At 26.4% G+C, this 21,567-nt stretch overlaps 3 protein-coding genes across 3 annotated transcripts; 2 read left to right on the forward strand and 1 right to left on the reverse strand.

Moving 5' to 3' along the window:
• Positions 1 to 459: 459 nt before the first annotated feature.
• On the forward strand, positions 460 to 10,875 carry LOC128960362 (uncharacterized). The gene is made up of 14 exons (XM_054306432.1): positions 460 to 562; positions 3,632 to 3,889; positions 4,067 to 4,165; positions 5,562 to 5,750; positions 5,934 to 6,043; positions 7,334 to 7,451; positions 7,768 to 7,978; positions 8,040 to 8,185; positions 8,403 to 8,567; positions 9,861 to 9,952; positions 10,043 to 10,107; positions 10,299 to 10,342; positions 10,417 to 10,668; positions 10,740 to 10,875. Exons 1-14 carry the CDS (start codon positions 460 to 462, stop codon positions 10,847 to 10,849), a joined length of 1,962 nt encoding a protein of 653 aa, XP_054162407.1. The 3' UTR covers positions 10,850 to 10,875.
• Positions 10,876 to 11,467: 592 nt separating this feature from the next.
• LOC128960597 (BET1-like protein) lies at positions 11,468 to 15,659 on the reverse strand. The gene is made up of 4 exons (XM_054306718.1): positions 15,494 to 15,659; positions 15,335 to 15,420; positions 11,961 to 12,017; positions 11,468 to 11,642 (listed from the first exon to the last, which is right to left on the reverse strand). The coding sequence occupies exons 1-4, from the start codon at positions 15,498 to 15,500 to the stop codon at positions 11,469 to 11,471; spliced, it is 324 nt and encodes a 107-aa protein (XP_054162693.1). The 5' UTR covers positions 15,501 to 15,659; the 3' UTR covers position 11,468.
• A 4,107-nt stretch (positions 15,660 to 19,766) lies between these two features.
• LOC128960584 (vasculin-like) lies at positions 19,767 to 21,561 on the forward strand. Its single transcript, XM_054306704.1, has one exon. It carries the CDS (start codon positions 19,920 to 19,922, stop codon positions 21,375 to 21,377), a length of 1,458 nt encoding a protein of 485 aa, XP_054162679.1. The 5' UTR covers positions 19,767 to 19,919; the 3' UTR covers positions 21,378 to 21,561.
• Positions 21,562 to 21,567: the final 6 nt, after the last annotated feature.

The raw sequence follows: 21,567 nt of genomic DNA on the forward strand, positions 1-21,567 counted from the left end.
AAGACCAGTTTCCCAATACAACCATAAATGAGATACACTTTATGATAGAGTGAGAGGAGAGCACAGGTGTAGTGAAACCACCAGCACTTGCTGTCTGTTAGTGGCTCTGAGCACACATACACACACTTATAGACTCATACATACACAACACATACACACAATGTTTGATTGCATTTGTGAACCACTTGGCTATGTATTGAACTTAATTATTACAAGATTTACTTTAAAGCAATGATCAAATAAAATCATATATTGTGATAAGTTTTAAAAAAAAGTTTATTTTATCAATTATTTTAGTTTAATAATAATATATTGACAACAATTTTATTTGTTTCTATTTATATATACTGTAAATATATAATAAAACATTGATTTGGAAAACTTTTATTTAAAGTTTTATGACATCAATATTTTGATATATCATTTATATTGATCTAAAATTATGTTACATCAAAAATAATGTCATCTCATCATTGTTTGACTCGTGTTTTCTTATCAATTCATTTGTATATATTATTTATTGGATGTATCGACTCATCACAAGCACAGTCCGACACATTTGGTAAGTTTGATAACAAAAATTAGTATTTTAAAAAAATCATTTATTGATACACGAATATTAACTTTTATACCTGTAGTACTATATATATATATATGATATATTGATTTAAACGTTATCAAGTTTTAAAAAATAAAATTATGTTGTCGTGAATTATCTGTTTAAAGTTGAATAACATTGCATAATGTTTTGATTAAAAAAAAGTTATCCTAAAGATATATAAAAGTAAAGCAATGAATGAAACATTTAATATTATACATATTACATAACAGATTTTTTTGTATAATACGGTATCTGATGTACAAAAAAAAAGATTTGTTGTAAATTCTTGTATGATTTTATAATGAAAACTTAAATACTTTTTTTAAAAATAATAAATTTGAAAGTATTATTATATATAATATATCATTGATTGTGATTACCGGTCTATAAGCTAAAGTCATATATAACTATCAAATTTAGCGATGCATTGATTTTATATAATATATGACTACATAAATATAGAATTAATGTTATGTCATAGCATTGAAAATGAGTGAAAGATCTACAAACTTATAGCACAACTATATAATTGTCTTTATGTTTGAAAGCAATTATTATATTCAATTCGTAGTGTCAGTGATTTGGCACTTCCTTTCAATCGGCAATCAACCGGTAATATGGCACACATGAAGATATACTGTCATTAAATTAATAGACAAACTAAATATATATATATATATATCGCTGATAACCATTATATACAATATATAATATAAATTAAAGGAAATATCTCTAAGGCATATGAATCTGTTAATCACTTTTTTTTGTCTAACTCACGCTTATAGCCAATAATTTATTGTATATATTGTATATATTTGTGTTTTTAGTAGTTTTTGAGAAAGACAGTGAAAATCTCTTTTGTAAAGTTATTGTTATGTTATGGAAAACTGATATCATTTTTAACCATTAATATTGTTGAAGTTCAAGTGCTGTGTCTTATTATTATTAACTTCAATATACAGTATTATATAATGATTGCAACAGTATTTTAGCCTTTAATAAGTCACGAAATCAATGATTGAATGAATAATGTCCTCAAAATAGAGTTTAAAAATACATTTATTTTAGTTGTTTAGCAGTAGTGGAGAAACAGTAACTCAAACTAACAATAAGTTTTTTGGTGGGAGAGTGAGTGCACTGTATATTGAGTGAAGGGACAGGTATTTATGACTTGTATCTTAACAATCATGTTTGAGAGGCATTACCCGTACGGCCGGACCATAAGCAACACACACTTTAAAGATATTCATATAAATAATGATAGTTTTATTTCCACAATTCAAGTTCACATCTCTCTCTCTCTCTCTCTCTCTCTCTCTCTCTCTCTCTCTCTCTCTCTCTCTCTCTCTCTCTTAATAATTCATGTGTTGCCAAACTATTATTATATTAATATTATAAGACATAAGATAAGCAGTAAATGTTGAAATACACGATTAACATCACTATATTAAAGTATTAATGACTAAATAGAAGCAAAACTTATAATAATCTTTAAAAACTATAAGAAATGATGAAATCATACAAATTGAGAGATGATCTCTCTCTCTCTCTCTCTCTCTCTCTCTCTCTCTCTCTCTCTCATTCTCTCATTCACTTATTTACTAATGGAGTGTTCGCACCGGTCAGTTAGTCAATCAGTGAGATCCACCCTAACTGACCCAACCTATTGCTGAAATGTAGTAATAAATTGTTGAAATTGTTGTATATAATAATAATCGGTATAAATATTTGAAAATTTACAAAGAGATGAAAGTTAGTGTTTTGATAATAATGATTATGTTATGCAAAAAACTCTGAAATTTATTATTGTTTGAGTACATCATTATTAGTGTAAAGCCATTCAAACATTATTATATAAAATTCATTGTTTGTCTCAAATTGTTGTTTTGTGATATGTTTGCAATTATATAAACATTTATTCATAACATATGAGGCTCTGGTTGTTGTTATTGTTGATGTGGTAGTACTGGCACTTGAATTACCTGACGGATGGTTGGCAGTGGCAAACAGTCATTTTTATGTATGCCATTTACAAGTATATACAAGTGATGAGGTATAGTGTCTTAGAGGGAGAGTATGTGTGAGAGAGGACTAGTAGTGTTTGAGTGGGTGGTCGACGAATAAATGAAATGAAGAGAAAAATGCAATGAAAAGACCAAATGGGAAAAAGTTTGAGAAATGTTTGCACTCAGAGATGTGGTGTTGCGTTAGGTTATGGGTTATGGTATAGTTGTGTTGGGCTGTTGGGTGTGTAGCACTTGGATCCGAATTCCAGAACCAGCGCCAGTGTTTGAGAGGTGCGGCGGTGTCTTTTGTCTTTATAGTTTTCTTGACTTTTATATAAATATATCTCTATATAAAAGCCAATGGATTGGCTCGGGTACCACTCCCGAGCACGTGTAGTGTGTGTGTAGTTGTTGCCCGAATTACTTATTATTTATTTTTTGTTTAAACTGATGGTCAACCCGGATATTCGTAGGTATACCCTATGCCTATGAGTGCCTATAAAAAGCTAAAGTGAAAGGCCGGGGGCAGCAAAATATGTGACTATAAGAGCGAAACCAATATTTTAAAAGACTGGGTGTGGACTACTGTACTGTAGTTAACTAATGCAAGTTATGCTTGTTTTATATGATAGACAACATTATATTCACAAGTCTGCAAATTTTATACAATATCCTCAAACATTCAAACATTTTTAATCACTATTTATCTTTACATATAATGTTTGAAAACTTTCATGTGAAATTTTAAATTAACAAATATATAAATATTTTTTTTTGTTTATTTTTTATAATGAGGTTAACTGTGAAACACGACAATTATTTTTATATTTTCATTTTACAAAAGCAAACATTAATAATATTTATTTTGTTAACAAATAATATAAAAAACATTAATTAAATAATTGCAGTGTTTTAATTGCATATAATTGATTTGATTGTTTAAATAAATATATAAATAAAATAAAAATGATTTTTAGCAATTTGATTAAAATATGATGCATTATGATTACATATACACACATAGGTTCACATGGGTGTTACTTTCCGATTGAGTACCAGGGTACATTCCTCATACAGACACAGGCATCCAGTGCTGATGGAGGCAGTGTTGTCACTTACTCTGAGATCACTATAGAAGCGGACGCAATACCCCCGTGGGGTCGATGCCATAAAAGACGGGGCAATAATGTTATATTAAAGGACAGCACCGGTGCTGAAGATTGCATGCGTTGCTTTCATCTGACAATGAAGACACCAAATGTCATACAATTGCACACCGAAGGTATGCACTCATTACTGTCTGACCCCTACCTATCAATGTCTTTGTTTTCATGTTTTTTTTAAACAATAAACACAATCTGATTAAATCTCATTCTTTCTCATTTCCTTTACATAACTTTTAAGTTGAAATAAATAAATTGAATTTTTTAATTAAAATGAATATCTTTGTGATCTTAAGGATTGGCTCGTTGTTACACCAACGAGGACGCGGCCCGAGCCACCTGTCCTAATGACAAGGATGTGCTCGAAAAGAAGTTCAAAGAAATAATGCTTTTTCGTAAGTTTTATTACATAATATGTTTTTCAAATTAATTATATATATATATATATATATTTCTTATTCACTCTCAATGTAAGTGTTTTCTTATTTTTTAATTGAAAACTAAAAATATTTAAGCCTTCGATGTCATCATTATTTATGTTTAAGATTTGTAAGAAAATCAAAAATATTTTGTAAGAAATTAATTTTCAAAAAGCATTGCTTTAGAAAAATATTTGAAAAATTTATTGATATATCAATTGGGAATTTGTTTTTGTTGTTTTCAAATTTTAATTTAAAAATTCAAATATCAATTCAAAAGTCAATTTGTGTGAAGTCATGGGCGCGACTGACTCTCTCTTGGAGTGTCTCGACTTACCATCAAAATTAAGGCTCGGATGTGATATATTAGTGATAAGTTAATGCTATTTATTTCTATATTATGTGAACTTCAAACAAAAATTTCCAACAAATGGCTACACACCTACTAATGGCTTATGATTTAGTATAGGAGTTGTAGTTAGTATATCAACCTATCTATACATTTTCACTTTTACTGTTAACTCGGGTAATAAAAAATGGTTCAATTTTCAGATACAAACTATTAATAACAAGTATTTGAGAAAAAATATCAGCACTTTTTCATTGATAGTTATCAGCGCTGAGAGAGAAAAGCCAAACATAACATTTGCAGTCATAACCTGTTGTATAGGTATTAGGTTTGCATTTTGACGAACATTTCAATGGAAACTTAGGCCATAATTTAAATTCAATTTTTAATTACTATTATCAGTAATATTGTATATATTTATACCACTATCACATAATTATTATTACTACTACCTTATACTACAGGTATATCCGACAATGAGTTACATTTTTATGACTCCTATCTTACTTTCATTAATATCTAAATGTTTAATCATTTTACTGCTTATATCAATATTGCATTTTTGCTTAATGTATTGAAAATAATTTTTAGTAACTAAATTACTAAATCTTTTTTATTAATGGTTAAAGTTAATGAAACAAAAATGAAACAAAATGATAGCACTCCTAAAATTACATAATTTTAACGTTTTTGATACAAATTTTTATTTGATATAAATATTAAGTTTAATCAAACATCGATTTTAATTAGTGAATATTTTCTGAGTATTACAGTATATATACTGTATATGTATGTCCAGTAGCCCTAACAGTGCGAGAATCGGAGTCTAATTTAAAGAAAAATCCAATTGTAAATGTATTGAAGTGAGAAGTGGGTGGTCTACGGGTCCGCACATTATATTATTTTTTATATTTTCCTAAGAAATAGTAATTTAACTTTTGTTTTACTGTTTTTTTCTGTATGCGAACCGATGGCACTGTTAACTAACAATTGATTTCTGATTTCTAATGATTCAAATGACAGGTAAACACATTCCCGGAGGTCTACAGTCAGTTGAACACGTGTTTTGTCCGTTCAATGGAAAGTATAGATTCACATATATGGCCAACAATGGCGAACTGCATTGTGACCAGAATTACTCGGAATTAAGTAACTGTCCTCACGGCAATGCTCTCGGGGCTAAATTTAGACAGTGCTCGTTCCCAACAATGGGTATGTAGTTAGCAAAGAGTAACACAATTATTTGAATTGACCTCTCAATGAGGCCAATGGGACCAAAATAATTCACTTTTTATTTACTTATTGAGTGAATCATTAAGCTCTTGAAAAGGGTTGACTCAATTGTCAGTATTATTAATGAAGACAATTATGATTACTCCCAAATCGTTTCATTAGACATCCACTTCCTTTGTTTGGGCGATTGGGAGAGTCATACTGGAGAGCGCTATTTGGCACTAATGGATTTGCGTGAAGAACCAGAAGCCCGACCTAAGTATCGCTGTGGGGTAAGTTGGGTCGTATGCCCATTGCTTATACTACCAAACCATACCATTGTCTGACATCCAAACACATCCCAATGCTATTGTTTAGTATGTTCTTCAAACTTCTTATTCTTCAATTTTCTCTCATTTGAATTCTCTTTAATGATAACCGCCGTCTCTCTCTCTCTCTCTCTTCTCTCATTATTCACACAAGTGGTGCCACTCAAGGAGTATTAGTCAATTGTTGCCATACCTGCAAATTGTCACCCAATCACTCATTTCAAGCAATTACTCCACATTGGAGTGCAATCTCTCATTTTCTCAATCTTTCGGAGCGAGAAATTGAATTTTTCTCATTTTTGCTGACCTTCTTGTAGTCAGATTTGCTACCATTTCTTGATCATATTGATCACACGCAACAAACAGCAACAACAAGTGTTTTTTCCAATGATTGTTACAAAATATTTCATTCAAGTGCTGGCATAACAACCGTCAGAACAATATGTTTGATGGCATCTAATAATATCTAAGTGTAGGCAAAGAATTGAATGCATTTTTTCAGTAGTAGTGGTGAGGCGTCTGTAAAGTATTTGACTATTTTTGTTTCGGTCTTACAATCATTCAGTCAATGGTTCACTTAATGCCCGGAATTTATGAGACAAGTAATAGAGTTTTGTGTGCATTCACTGTTGAATTCATCTCTCAAATGGTGTTTCTCTCTCTCATATAAACCAATAGTAGTGAATGTGTTGTGTGTGTGGAGAGTAAACACAAATAATAATAATAATAATAATAATAATAATAATAATAATAGCGAACAGACATCCCATGCGATGATCTGTTGTATAAAGAGAAAAGTCATTGAAATAACAGAGCGGCGAAACCATTGCAAACCAATTGACAACTTCTAGAGTAACACTACTTCTTACTATTGCTTACTATTCCTCTTATTTCTCTCTCTCTCTCTCTCTCTCTCTCTCTCTCTCTCTCTCTCTCTCTCTCTTTATTAATAAGTAGTGCCAATGCTATGGACTGGTCTACCGAGTGCTACATTCACTACTATTTACTACTTTTCACTCAACGGAAGTTATTTTCACTGTTAATGTAAACTAAATCCCAAAAACAACTTAACTATTAGTAATACAATATAAATGTCTGTCGAACTCTCAATTTCTCTCCTATTATACGACTATTTTAATGTTCAATACTCTTTGTTCTTTATCATTGAAAATCAATTAAAGCCTATAATTGTCAGAAACCCTAAAAATGTTGTTAAATGAGTGCAAAGACTGATAGATGTATAAAATGTTTCAGTTGTATAGCTCGGAGCCGACGACGGGTCGCATACATGTGTCGTTATCGGCCGACTCTACCTGTAGTACACAACTAAGGAGTGCCACCAATGGCTTCGAGTCATTGGTTTTATCGCCGCGTAAGTCAAGACTTACTTTGAAATTCCTTTCTTTCAATTGATAACAACATTAATATAAAAACATAACATAACATAACATAACATAACAGTCCCCATGCATTACACAATACAACTCATAACCAAAAAAAATCTTAATGACAAATGAAACAAACATTTATACATTTTTAGCCGAGAGTCAAAAAACTTTTTTGAAAAAAACAAACAAAGTTTAGATTATTTTAGTTTGTTATCAGTTGATTGACAAAGCAATACATTTTTTAAATGTTTGATTCATTACAATGACAAACAAAATATTAACTCTGATTTCTGTGGTCAGTGCCCAACAAAAAGATGCCGCTTTTGGTTGAGAGCTCAAAGTGTCGGTTCCCGGACTGGATGCAAGGCAAGTGGGAAATGTCGACCATTGATGGCAATCGCTTGATATTCAGGGATGAGGCCAACCAATTCCGCACAATTACATCCCGGTGTGTAATGAGACAGAATAACACACCTAATGATCGGTTTATTGTGCACTCAGTCACGCAGTGGTAAGAGTTACCCCCAAATGCCACACATTGTTTGTTGACTAATGACTGTCCATTAATATAGCGGTGATGAGTCGTATACCTGTGTTTGGTTGAAACGGCGTTCCCCTAATATCATGGAATTCCAATTCTCAGACCAAACCAGTGATGCCATGTCTGACAGCTTATGTAATGACAATCACTTCACCTCAAACTGGATAACTCAAGGCAGTCAGTATCCCCTTAACCAACCATTTATTACATATCATTATATATTACATGTCATTACAGAAAACTTTTTTCAATTGTTTTTATTTTTAATGTCATTTAATATTGTATTCACATTTATAACTATATAATTAGATATTTAACAAAAACATTGTTTTAATACAAACATGTTATCCATTAAATACAAAATATTTAAAGTCATGTTTCCTATATATTTTAGGGAACACTGTAGCCCAGTTGACTTCATGTCCGATCACTGGTGATTACAGTGGTGTGGTTCCGGGTGCTACCGGTCTCTGTGCAAAAGTGGCCTCAGACTGCAATAACCCCGATATCATGTTTTATAGCGTCAGTAGCTGTGAGAATAGGACTCATGTTTATGAAGGTATGTATGTTTTGACCATCTCTTATATCTAACTAACTGGTCGATCAATCATTGATTTTATTACTTAATCATTTATTTGCTTGATTTCATATTCATATAAGCAATAAAAAACTATTATTAAAGTTTGCCTCATATATCATAATTGACTGATATTAGTCAATACCAATTGTTATATGAATATAAATAGTTAGGCATTAATAACAACATAACAACTAAAGTAATAATAAAACATCAAAAGCATTATTAAATTAATTATAAGAATCGCATGTATTTGTTAGTAAACTATGTCTAATATAATATAAATTTTCATTTGAAATTCAAAACATTAAAAATGACTGAACCATGAAATCAATGGCAGAGTGGGTCTTACTCTCTGACATTACTTTTATGATAATATAAAAAGTTATTGTAAATGATATGCCAGTGCTTTGTGTTACGTTGTTTGTCTGTCACGTAAGTTATCTCTTGTTTGAAGTCACTTATTAAATGGCAAACAATAGACTGAACCCGTCTCTCGACTGTTTGACCACTCATTACATTAAAAAAGCAAATCCATAATACAACAGATGTTATGCGAACCTCAAATTCAGCGGCAATTTATCACATGAATTGTCAGATAAAATGCTATAAAAATACCTAAAAATTATTTCTTTCTTAACATTAAAAAACTTTTAAAAATCACATTTTTATATAGAGCTAACCAAACATTTTCTTTTATTTAACTTAGTATATATTCAGTACTTTAAATAACTTTAAAAGTATAAAAAAGTAATGATGGCTTTGAAAAGTGTAGCCATTATATAAAAAGTTTGAAAAAAAAACTCTTAAGAAAACTAAAGTGAATCTCTTGTTGCTCTCGATATAAATAAAAAATATTTATTTATAACAAGAATTATAGTTATGATTGATTTAAGTCTTATACAAATACAAATTGAGTGCATAGTATGCATACACTGTCTTTGTGAGGACAGGTTTTGTTTGCCAGTTATACAAACCCCTGTATATTCAAAAAACCACACAAAATGTCAAATATATTACAAATACCTGAATATATGTTTAAAAAATATTGAGAGAATAACTATCTTCTAGTACTTTTGAAATGCTTATAACTTATATAAACAGTATATACTATACAATATATATTATACAATCATCTCTACTATAGGTTATTGTAATTTGCCATAAACTGCTTATTTCAATGACTAGATGTTGTGTCAAATTATTTATCATTTATTTTTAAATTTATTAGTTTCTAATGATCTGTAATTTTCATATTTTTTTATATACAAACAGAAAGAGAGTATCGATGTCTTGGCAATTGGGAAGAGGATGGAGTGCTCTATACATACACACAAAGGCGTGATATGCCGGGACACCAGTGCTTTGTAAGTGTTATGTCCTGACTATACAAATATTTTATGATTCATTATATTTTTAAGCAATTATTTATTTCTCTTTTGTTATTTGAATGATAGGCCGGAAAAATATTCAGGAATGGAGACGAAGCCTTCATTAAAGAGGCCGGAGAGAGCTGTGTTAGGTATGTCCTCAATATATTTCATTTATTAGCAATTATATTACATTATATTTCATTTATTGTTATTTTAAACCAATTATCTATTTAAATCGATTTCTTGTTTGATTATTTTTCTAAACGCCTATTCATATAAATAGTCATATTATATACTGAAATAATACATATTTATCTGTTTTATCTTTTTTATGAAACAGAGGTGAAGATCCGCTGATCTTTGGCATGAAAATAACAAAACATGGTTAGTGTTTATAGCAATAATTATTATATGAATTAAAACAATATTAAAAGTCAATTATTATTGTCAATAAATAGCTTCGTGTCCAAGAATGCCACCGATCACATCATATGTTCCTATTAAGCCCAGTTGGCAGTCCAAACCTGACAAAGTTTTCCCAATGCCACCGCATCAGCCATCAGTATATCCACCAATCAGGCCTTTGCCAGCACCGGGTCTAAAGCCAATACTTCCTCAGCCGGCACCGCGACCGGCCATCACTCGTGACCCGTACTGGTATGACGCTGATACACAACCCACTACTAAATCGTGGCGACCAAACACAACAGGTTTACAACAAAAATTATAATTGAAATTATCAGTCATTTTCATAGATTTTTTATTTCATTCAAACCAATAGATCGCAAAATAGAGACAAAAGAAGAGAAAAGTTCTTCCACTCAATTCAAGCCATTCCTACCATTAGTTGTCATATTAGTAATCATTGAAAGGATTTTAATACATTGTTAGCTGTTATATATAAATATTGTATATTTAATAATTAGATCAACAAAATACCTAATTTTACGTACAACTAGTCCTCAAATAGCATCAAATTTTCATTAATAACATTATTTTTTATTATATACTACTCTTGAGCTTGTTTTGTAAATATTTCTCTTTTGTTATCAATATTTCTGAAGTAAGTGTTACTAAAAACAGCGTAAATATATAAATCAAGTTTTTAAGACATGAACCAAACCCAAGCCTTATATAAGCCTTAATATATATAATTAATAATTTAATATAACATTTTCATAACATTTAGTTATTGAATCCAATTATAAAGTCTGTGATCGAGGCTTAAGGTTTGCAACATTGATTAAAAACATTTTAATAACTATTTATTTATATATATAAAAATATATATATAACACTGTAATCATTTTAAAATACTAACAAAAACTACTTAAAAAATCTTGTAATAATGATCAAAAACATCATGATTTTTATTATTGTATTTATTTTACATTTTAGAAAATGAATAAATACTATGTAGTGTATAATATATATACAAATATAAATATATTTATATTTTTTGTAAATGCTTTTAAAGAAATAATAATAATTGATTAATAAAATCAGTCGATTAACTTGTATTTAATGATTTTGTTATCAAATAATACATAAATATGAATATTGAAGTCAATATTAATGACAAGTAACACATGAAACGCCTATTTTGACGATTGGATTGTAATAAACGGTTTACACGATTGCGACCATTGGTTAGAAAACCTAAATTACTATCAAAATCGTTGTCCTTTAACAGTGAAAGAAAAAACAAAATTTTGTTTAATAATAATCATTTATATTAACTATCTGTGTGTTAATATAATTACTAAATATTTTAAGCATTTATATATAAAAAATATATTCTAACAAAAAATAAACGGAAATAAAAATAGTTTTCATAACAAGATTACTATCACAGAAATACTACAAATATTTTGATAAATTCAATATATTTAAAAAAACAAACATATGTTATATAATGAGTCGATCTTAGAGTAAGATTAGGTAAGTGACGGATGGATTGGGAAAATAAATAACAAAAATTGAAAATATAATCAATTATTACCACTTCTTCTAATAGTCTGTTGTGTTCCTTTGTTTCCGTTTCGATATCGATTGCAAACTATAAATACAGAAAAAATTATGTTAATTAAAAATTTGTTGACTTTAATAGTATAAATTTAATTTGTTAAATCAAAATAAAATAATTAAAAAAAACTAAATAGTCAAAAATCAATCGTGTTTTTATAGTGACATTTAAACAAAAACAAAAAATTTTCAATCCAATAATAAATAAAACTAACAAATTTTTTAAGTAAAAAAATTAACGCAAGATTAATGCATTTATCAAAATTAAAAGATAAATAACTAAAAAACTACTATTAAAACAACGAAAAATAAATATAAAAATAATAAAATCAAAATAAAATCAATGAATCTAATAAATCAAATGATATATTAACAGAGCATAGGTTAGACAAAAATAAAAATATATATTAATATATTTCACCTAAAAATAGTTTAAAAACTTCAAGTTTTAAACAGAAAAAGTAAAAATATTTTTATGAACGAAATACATGATAACTAAACGTGACTTCCAGTAAAATAGTAAGGAATTGCTATATTAGGACTGACCCAACACTACCACTATGTTATGCATAAAAACCATTAAATAATATTAGGATTTATTATATACAGTAAAACAAAATACATGAAATGTTTTATTCATAAATTAATTTTACGCTTTAATTGAATGGCAACTGAGGGCCACATCTCTCTCTCTCTCTCTCTCTCTCTCTCTCTCTCTCTCTCTCTCTCCTAAACGAAAGAAATGCCTGATTTATAATGTAAAGCCTTTTTGTCGACCTGTTCTTACATTTCTATATCCAGTCATATATTTCTTATCAAATATAACTTTATATTTATATATATATATATAACTTTTTTCTGTGAGTTATAACTTATAACACCAAAAAAATTTTAGTTACAAAGTTAGTAAATAAAAGTCGTTAAATAAGTTGTGAGATGTCTTATGAGTGCATAATTTAATGTCGACTCAACAAAAATAATGTGATGTCATTTAAAGTGTTTCTTTAAAAATTTAAAGGAGAGAGAAAAACTTGGAAATCAAAATTAAAATCAATTTAAATGATTGCTACAAAAAAATTAATGCATTTAAACGATATGGAAATCAAGCGGTAAAACCAATTGATTGAAAAATTTATATATATTTAGCATTTTAGGAGATGCCTTAAAATTAATGACTAAACCATTAAAATGTAATCCATTTCCTTTGCATTGAACTCATTATGATATTTCACGTTTTGAATAATTAAACTAAATTTTCTTTAAATTTTCAATTGAAAATACTATATTTATTTGTGATATTCATTTCATAACAATAGAAAAAAGTTTAAAAAATAAATATAATAATGTTTGTTAATATTAATATTAATTTGATCATGTTTAAATAATTAATTTAAAAGTAACAAATATAAATTGAAAATGTCAGTCAATTTTTTTTATTACATTTATAAATTTACTATAATTATAAGCATAAGTATTAAATTCATTAAATTAAGCAATTTTGATACTGTATATAATAAATCAACTGTCTATAATTACAAAACATTTTATGCATAGAAATTATAGTTTTTCAAATCAATGAAATAATTTTATTCAAATTTAATTTAACGCTTAATTTGTTAATTCGACTTTTGTTTTAAAAACTCAGTGCTTATAAAACTATTGATTAAATAAAAAATATTGTTTGTTATCACTTAATGGGGTTAATAAAAATTGATAATAATTTGAGGTAAGTTTTAATGACTATTTAATTTTGAATCGCATCTTAAGAAACAGTAATTTGAAAGAAAAGCATATAAATTGAGAGATAAACAGAGCGTTACGTTTAAAAATGCATTTTATGTTTTATATCAATATAAATAAATATAAAAAATAAATGGGATTTCTCTAAATTATTGACAATTATAAAAATTATCATTAATTCTATGACTTCAAACTTGTTTAAAATAGTTTTAATAACAAATTCATTCAACTTAATGCATAAATTAAATTATACAGTACTTTACAGATTATAAATAATATTTTTCTAGTATATAAATTTCTAGTTTATTTATTATTAAATTATCAAAAAAAATAAAAAACTAAATTAATATAACAAATTGCTTATAATTGTAAATCAAATACAAATTTGTCACTATTTTCCAATATTTTATAATTTCCATATTGTTTATTATATTTGTTTCAAAGGTAAACAATGTTATAGATTAGATCTTAGAGTTCACTAAAATACGCTTAATATTAATAAAATAGGTTACGTATCTTATTTTGTAATATAAAATATTAATCATTATTATATATTATAATTTATATAAACAATAGTTTAAAAAATAGATGGTATTTTTTTAGAAATAAGATAGGTAGTCTATTTAAAAATAAATAAATAAACTTTACTAATGTTTTGGGTAAAAATCACAATTAGATTATGAATTTCTAAAATAATGACAAATCAACTATAAATTAATAAATTTTTTACCCTAACATACAGTAGTAATAAAAAATAAAGATATTTAATGTAAATATTATTATTAAACTTAATATTCAACAATTCTCTATTATTTAATCCGGAATTTATTATTACTGGTTATAAAAATATGATATTAATAATTAATATTTAAAATAATAACTTATTATAATTGTAAAATTTGTAAAGGAATATAATCTAAATTTTTTAAATGTTTTAAATCATGATAATGCAAATTACTGTAAAAAACCAATTTTATATATGAATATGGTTTTTAAAAATAATTTTTAAATATTTAAGTTTATTAAATAAATTCACAGACAAATGGTGTCATACTTTTACACAACAATTTCAAGAAAATTTAATTGCTAATTGTTTTTTTTCAATTAAAGTTATTTAATATTATTATATATTTATAACTAAATAATAATAAATTTTATAAACTATATTATATTATTTCAATATATTATTATTTACGATAATTGAAATAAGAAAATAAACTTTAAATACTTTAAATCCAATAATTGAAAAAAATTATTTATGATTTCATTTGAGAAAATAAAATATCATTTAATTGTTTTAGAAAACTTATAATAAATAATAAATTGTATTTTATAAAAAAAAAATAAAAGCAATCATAAATATGATTAGTAATCATTGATTACTATCTAGATATCTATTTTATTTAACTAATTATCATTTAAATGATATAATAAATCAAATAATTTGTAACATTTATACGAAAAAAAACTTTGAATTGAATCGAAATATTAAATTAATTCATATATTAATTAACATAAAAGTTATACAACTGTTTGATTGATTGTCTGATTATTATTAGTAAACATTTGAAATGACAACACAGTTATGAATCAAATGAAAACATGTCATACATTCTTGAGTGAAGATATCTTCTGCGCCAACCTATCAGTCCTCTGTCTATTGTCGGACTCCATCAGTCCATCAGACATGTGATCACCTAATCATAAGAAATGGTAATTAAATTAAAACATACAACAGATGTCATCAAATGATAATCAAGTTGTACTCACCTCTCATGATATCTCAGTGACGATAGGATCAGATAATCTTCGTTATGATGACAAACAAATTGGTTGATTGCTATCAAACTGACAATCAGTGGTCAAAAACTTGAAGACTTATCACTCAAACAACTGTCACAACATTACAGTCATCACATCATTGGTAATACATTAATGATGTGACAACTAATTGATTGTTTTTTTTATTACCACTAGTAATCAACTGATAAACAATAAATCCAAGATATTTGACTGATTGGATCAATTGGATCATTAAATCAGTTGATTATAATTAAAGTATAATTTAATGACAAAAATTAGTTTTATTAGTTTATATCTAAACAGTATTAATATGTCATGCGTTACGTTATTTATGACAAATAATTTTATCCTAAAAAGTGACGTAATCTATAAATTTGATGATTAGTTATAAATTATTTTTTTTTTTAAAAACTAAGTTTTTGGTCAATTGATATATTATATTGTTTTTATTAGGAAATTAGTTTAAATCGGTTTTAAATGAAATATAGAATCTAAAAAAAATTAAACTAACCATGTACATTTAGATAATGTTGAATTATAGATTTTTTTCAATGATATAAACAATTTCTAAAAAATTCAAAATATAAGTATATAATTATTATATATCTATTAATAGTATATTTTTTGTCATTAATAAAATAATTCTTATAAATTATGAATTTTTATAATTATTAAAGTAGTTTTAAGTGTTTATGATAGGGCACCCCCTGTGTCGCTGATATACTTTATAAAAATTCAATAATACCAATACCATTTTACTATTGAAATCAATGATAACATTAATTGATCCTAGCTCAACTTATTCTTTTCTATTTTATTTTTAAAATATTATATTATACATTCAATATACAATAGATTACATTATATTATATATTTTATTATTTTGTATATCACTTATTCAAAAAGTTTCAAAAACAGTTGAGGAAATATGTATATGAATTACTGTATATGATATAATATATGTGACAATATGTGAAAATTATAATTATACTGTAAACAATGTACTTAATAGTAATTATTATAATCATATCTAATTAAATTGCTTGAATAAAACAATTAACATTTGATACATACTGTATGATTATACTGTATTAAAGTAATCATAATAAATGACAACATAAGGTCTCTCATCATTCACATTGTGATCGTTGAACTTATCGTTAAATTAATGTATGAATAAATGTTAGAATATTCTAATATTAATATAAAATGTTTTATAATAACATATTATTCATATGATATTGACTTTGAAATAACATTTTTGCTGGTTTTTAATGCTTACTATTAATTAAAGTTTGAATAAAGTTTAACCGTTTAAAGTAATTCTAGTAAAAATAGTGATTTAAAAAATGTTGAAAAATTATTTAATTAAAATGCTAAATAAAAAATATATTAAGTCTATAGTCTGTAAAAATAATAATATTTCTATTAAAAAATCAAAACAAATGTCTTATTATAGATGAGATCATATGGTTTTGATGGATAGTCTCGACCTCCAACACAGTGTGGGGTATATATTGGCACCAAAAATATTTATGTCTAGAAAATTAATAATATATTTACATTATAGTTAAGTCATAATATGCTATTTTTTGTCCACAAAAATATCTTTATTTTGTGTAATTGCTATATCTTTACATTAACGGTAAATATCAATTGTAAGCCAATTATGTTTAATAAAGTTCACTCAATTGTTTGTATTGACTAAAATAAAAATTGTATGCAATTATTAAAACAGATGTCTGTTTAAAATGTGTAATAAAAAATATAAAATAACTTCAAAATAATTTTTGTGTTATGTTAACACCATTATGGGTGACATTTGGTTTTATTTTTTAATTTGTAATATTCTGTACCATTTATGCATATATATATATATATATATATATATATATATATATATATATATATATATATATATAATATTTGATTGACAATAAATAAAATTTACAAAACTAAAACAAAAAACAGTGAAAACTGAATTGCAATTTGAAATTACAAACAAAATAACTACAAAAGTTGTATTAACCACAAAAAAAATTATAAATTGATTACATGTAATGCATTATTCAAAATAAACAACTTTTTCGACAATAGTTATAATCATATAATAAATTATAGTATTATAATTGATAAAAAAACTAAATAAACTATAAGTACAGTACATTTGTAATGTTAACAATACATTAAATTTATTAGAAAGTTAGTCTACAATCCCGTTATACTGTACTATAAGGTCAGATCAAATACATGTAATAATATTGAAATAATATGCTATAAAAACAAATACATATGTGTTAAGTGTTTATATTAGTGAAAGTGTATGTGTAATGCTATAGCACTGTACGGTATAATGCAATACATGTATACAATACGTATATATATGAGAGTGTAATCTATGTTTCCGGTTCCCAATACAACATACAAATTGCGGCCATTTTTTGCCATAAAAGCCATTGAAATAAAGTAATACTGTATTTGATATTTAATATTGAATTCAATTGAAGTGTGTGTTCAATGAAAATACATTTAATTGTATGTAACGTATTGTCTATTACTGTAAATACAGTGACTCTCGAGTTATATATTAATATATGAATTGAATTTTAATAAATCATTTGCTATATAAACACACAAAAGGCAATAATAATTGTTATAATAATAATCGTAATAATAATAATATAATTGTAATCAAATAATACAAATAATAATAATAATACACTAATTGTAGTAATCATAATATTTTTGATGACATATTTGTTTTATTAATAATTTTTTAGTAATAAATTGTTTTAATATTTCAAATGATTATTAAAATCATAATATTTTGATGTATTCATTGATAAAAATAATACTAATTGTATGCGATTTTTTTGGACATCAAAACTAATTGTAATTATTTAAGTAATCAATTGTTTATGTGTGACATTATATTTAATTATTGATGATATTGAATGAAATACATTTGAGATAATATTATTAATAATACAAAAATGGCAAGGTGATTGGTCAAGGTAATTTATTTATTTATTTTTAAATAATATATATATACTATACTACTGTATACAGTATATTACTGTTATTATCAATACGTTATATAAATTACATAATATCTGTAACTGTTATGTCTATAATGAGATGATAGCTATTTGTTAAAACATTTGTTATACGATATCGCATATTATTTTTAATTAAATAATTATTATATTTTAATTAGTTTTATTTATAATAATATAATTTTTGAGGAAAAGTTTATAATAAACAAATTTTTAAAAGTTAAAAAAAATAAATATTTTTAAATATTTTATAATAATATTAAGTTCAATGATGTGATTTAGTAAATATAGTTCACATATTATTATTATTTACTTAAAATTATATCATGTTTAATCAAAATTTTAAACAAAAATTATATATTATTAATATATTTAATTATTATTTTTTAAATTTCTAGTAATTGAAAGCATCGATATATATATATATCATAGCATTGAATTGTGAAGCCTTTAATAATTAAAAACAAATTATAATATTAGTGTATACTTTGACACAATTCACAAATTTATTAACTGTTTTCCTGGTTTGGCTTATAATAAACCAATAATTTAATTAATATTATTATTATAATACAATGATAAATGAAATAATCTTTAAATAATTTAATAATTGACTAATAATCCAATATTACACCACAAGAGAGAAAACGATTTAATATATTAATTGGATTTCCTATTAGTTTTGGCTAATTTTTTTTGTCGACAATATTTGTATTAATATTATATTTGATGAAAAAAACATTAATCAACTTTGAAGCTAAATAATAAATATATATACTATAAAATAATAACATATTTAAAACACAACCATAAATGTCTGATTTACTGTTATAACAGTAATTATATTGGTTTTACTATTTAAAGACATATTTGTTTTACGGATAAAATAATTGAAAATTAAAGTATATTTCTAATTAATTATTAAATTATGGATAACTTATAATAACTAATAAATCAACAATGAATGTTAACTTATAATAATTATTAGTATTCAATGAATATTTGAAATATTTCGACACAATTTTTACTGCCTTTTGATATGAAAATGATTTAAATGATTTATTTTTATCATAAGTGTCTTAATGGACGTGCGATTATAGCTACAAATTGTTTTTATAATTTATAATTATTAATATTTTAATAATTTTTAGTCATTTTAATCAATAATTTTTGATATAAAATATTTTTAAAAAGTACATTAAAGTGTTAAGTGAATGATATAAAAGATTAATTGAAAGTTTGGATGAGTTGTTGAGTAATCAACAGTGAAAGCAATCGACAAGTTTTGACCGAAAGTCGAGACGAGACCTAATTATGGTCATTGTTTGGAGTCACTGATGGAGAGCCCCAACGCTCCGTTAGCTCAAGACTTCTTCACTCCCGCGTGGCTTAAATTACCGGAACCACAGCTCCCTAAGCGAAGTACACAATCTTCTCAATTAAATCCATTGTCATCAGGAGTTGATTTACATAACAAACGATACGCCAATTTTGGTCGAAAAGAGTTAACAAATAGCACAAACAGTCTGACAAATAGCGACCGATTTTCCAATCAATCACAAGATTCATCACAAACTTATTTAAGACATCACTCATTTGGAAGCGAACAACAATACAATGGATCCAATGGTTCTCATAATGTGAAAGGTTTTCGCGAAAAGAAATACACAGATTCTGGCCAACGGTCTCATCGACACAATTATCGCGAAAAGCCTAACAATGTCTATCATTCCAGTAATAAACACAACAGAAATGCCGACACATTTAAGAACTTTAATTCTCCGACCAGAAAGTCATTTACTAATAAACTAAATGACAACTATTTGGACAATGAATTCGAGGACAAGAGAGTAACCAAAGAACAGAATTCAAACAACGTTTTTAATCGGGAATTTCCATCGCTTGTCAACAATGAAGTAAAATGCGACCAAAAGGATGAACCACTCAATGATAACTCCAGTTTCCACAGCGCGTGGACTAACAGTGCCACCAAATCTAAAGTATTGAGTACATCGAAGAATTTTCAACTCATTCATAGTTCTGTTGCCAACTTTGATAACATCCATAACAATACCAAATCGGATGCCATCTCATCGGCCAACGCTTCAAAGCCATTAATTTCATCGGGTGTTTATCGCAACATATCTTTAATTGGAAAATCAAAGGCAGGAATCTTGAAGGAGAACACCATTTTTCCAAGAATTCAACCGATGATCACTAAAAGTACTGTTCAGACAACGACACCAACAATGGAAATATTAATGAAGAATCCGAAGAAACGCTCGAATAAAAATGATTTTTTCAATTCAATTCAAAATGATAACAAAGACAAGGAGATAGACAATGAAGTCGAAGAAAAACTTGAAAATCTTAAGATATCTTCTGACGACTTCAATAACATCAGAGAGTCGGAAGCCGTGAGAAACTCGGATCATAACCAAACTAATGGTGAAAATGATTTGAAAAATATGAAAAACAGTGAATATCATTGTCCACCACTCGATGATTATGAAGAACAAGATATGGGAGTTTTGTCGAGTTCTTTAGAAGCCGAACATCGGTTGCTTATGGAGTTGGGCTGGAAGGACGGTCACGACGACGATCCATCATATGCACCATTGACTGAGGATGAGGTCATGGAGTTTAAAGCTTCCATTAATGCGAGGAACGGTATGAATGGATACAAGAGGAACTTTATCAACAATCAAACCATTCAATTGAATTTAAGTCCTAAGAAATGGTCGACGAATGAAGAATTGGATGAAGAGTCGACCAGCAGTTCAGATGACGAGTGAATGAGGCTTTTAATTATTATTTGCAATAGTTTTCAAAAATTTAAAGTCATTGGATACTAAAATCTGTACAATTAATACTATGGTAATTGATATACAAATAGTTTAAATTATTGATTTTATTGTATATACATCTTTCAATTCAATAATTTTTGTCATATATTCACTTCAAAAATATATATATATTGATTGG

The sequence above is a fragment of the Oppia nitens genome, unplaced genomic scaffold, assembly GCF_028296485.1.
Source record: "Oppia nitens isolate AA-2021 unplaced genomic scaffold, nextdenovo-longstitch-racon4-pilon3 scaffold4_pilon_pilon_pilon, whole genome shotgun sequence".
Lineage (NCBI taxonomy): Eukaryota > Metazoa > Arthropoda > Arachnida > Sarcoptiformes > Oppiidae > Oppia > Oppia nitens.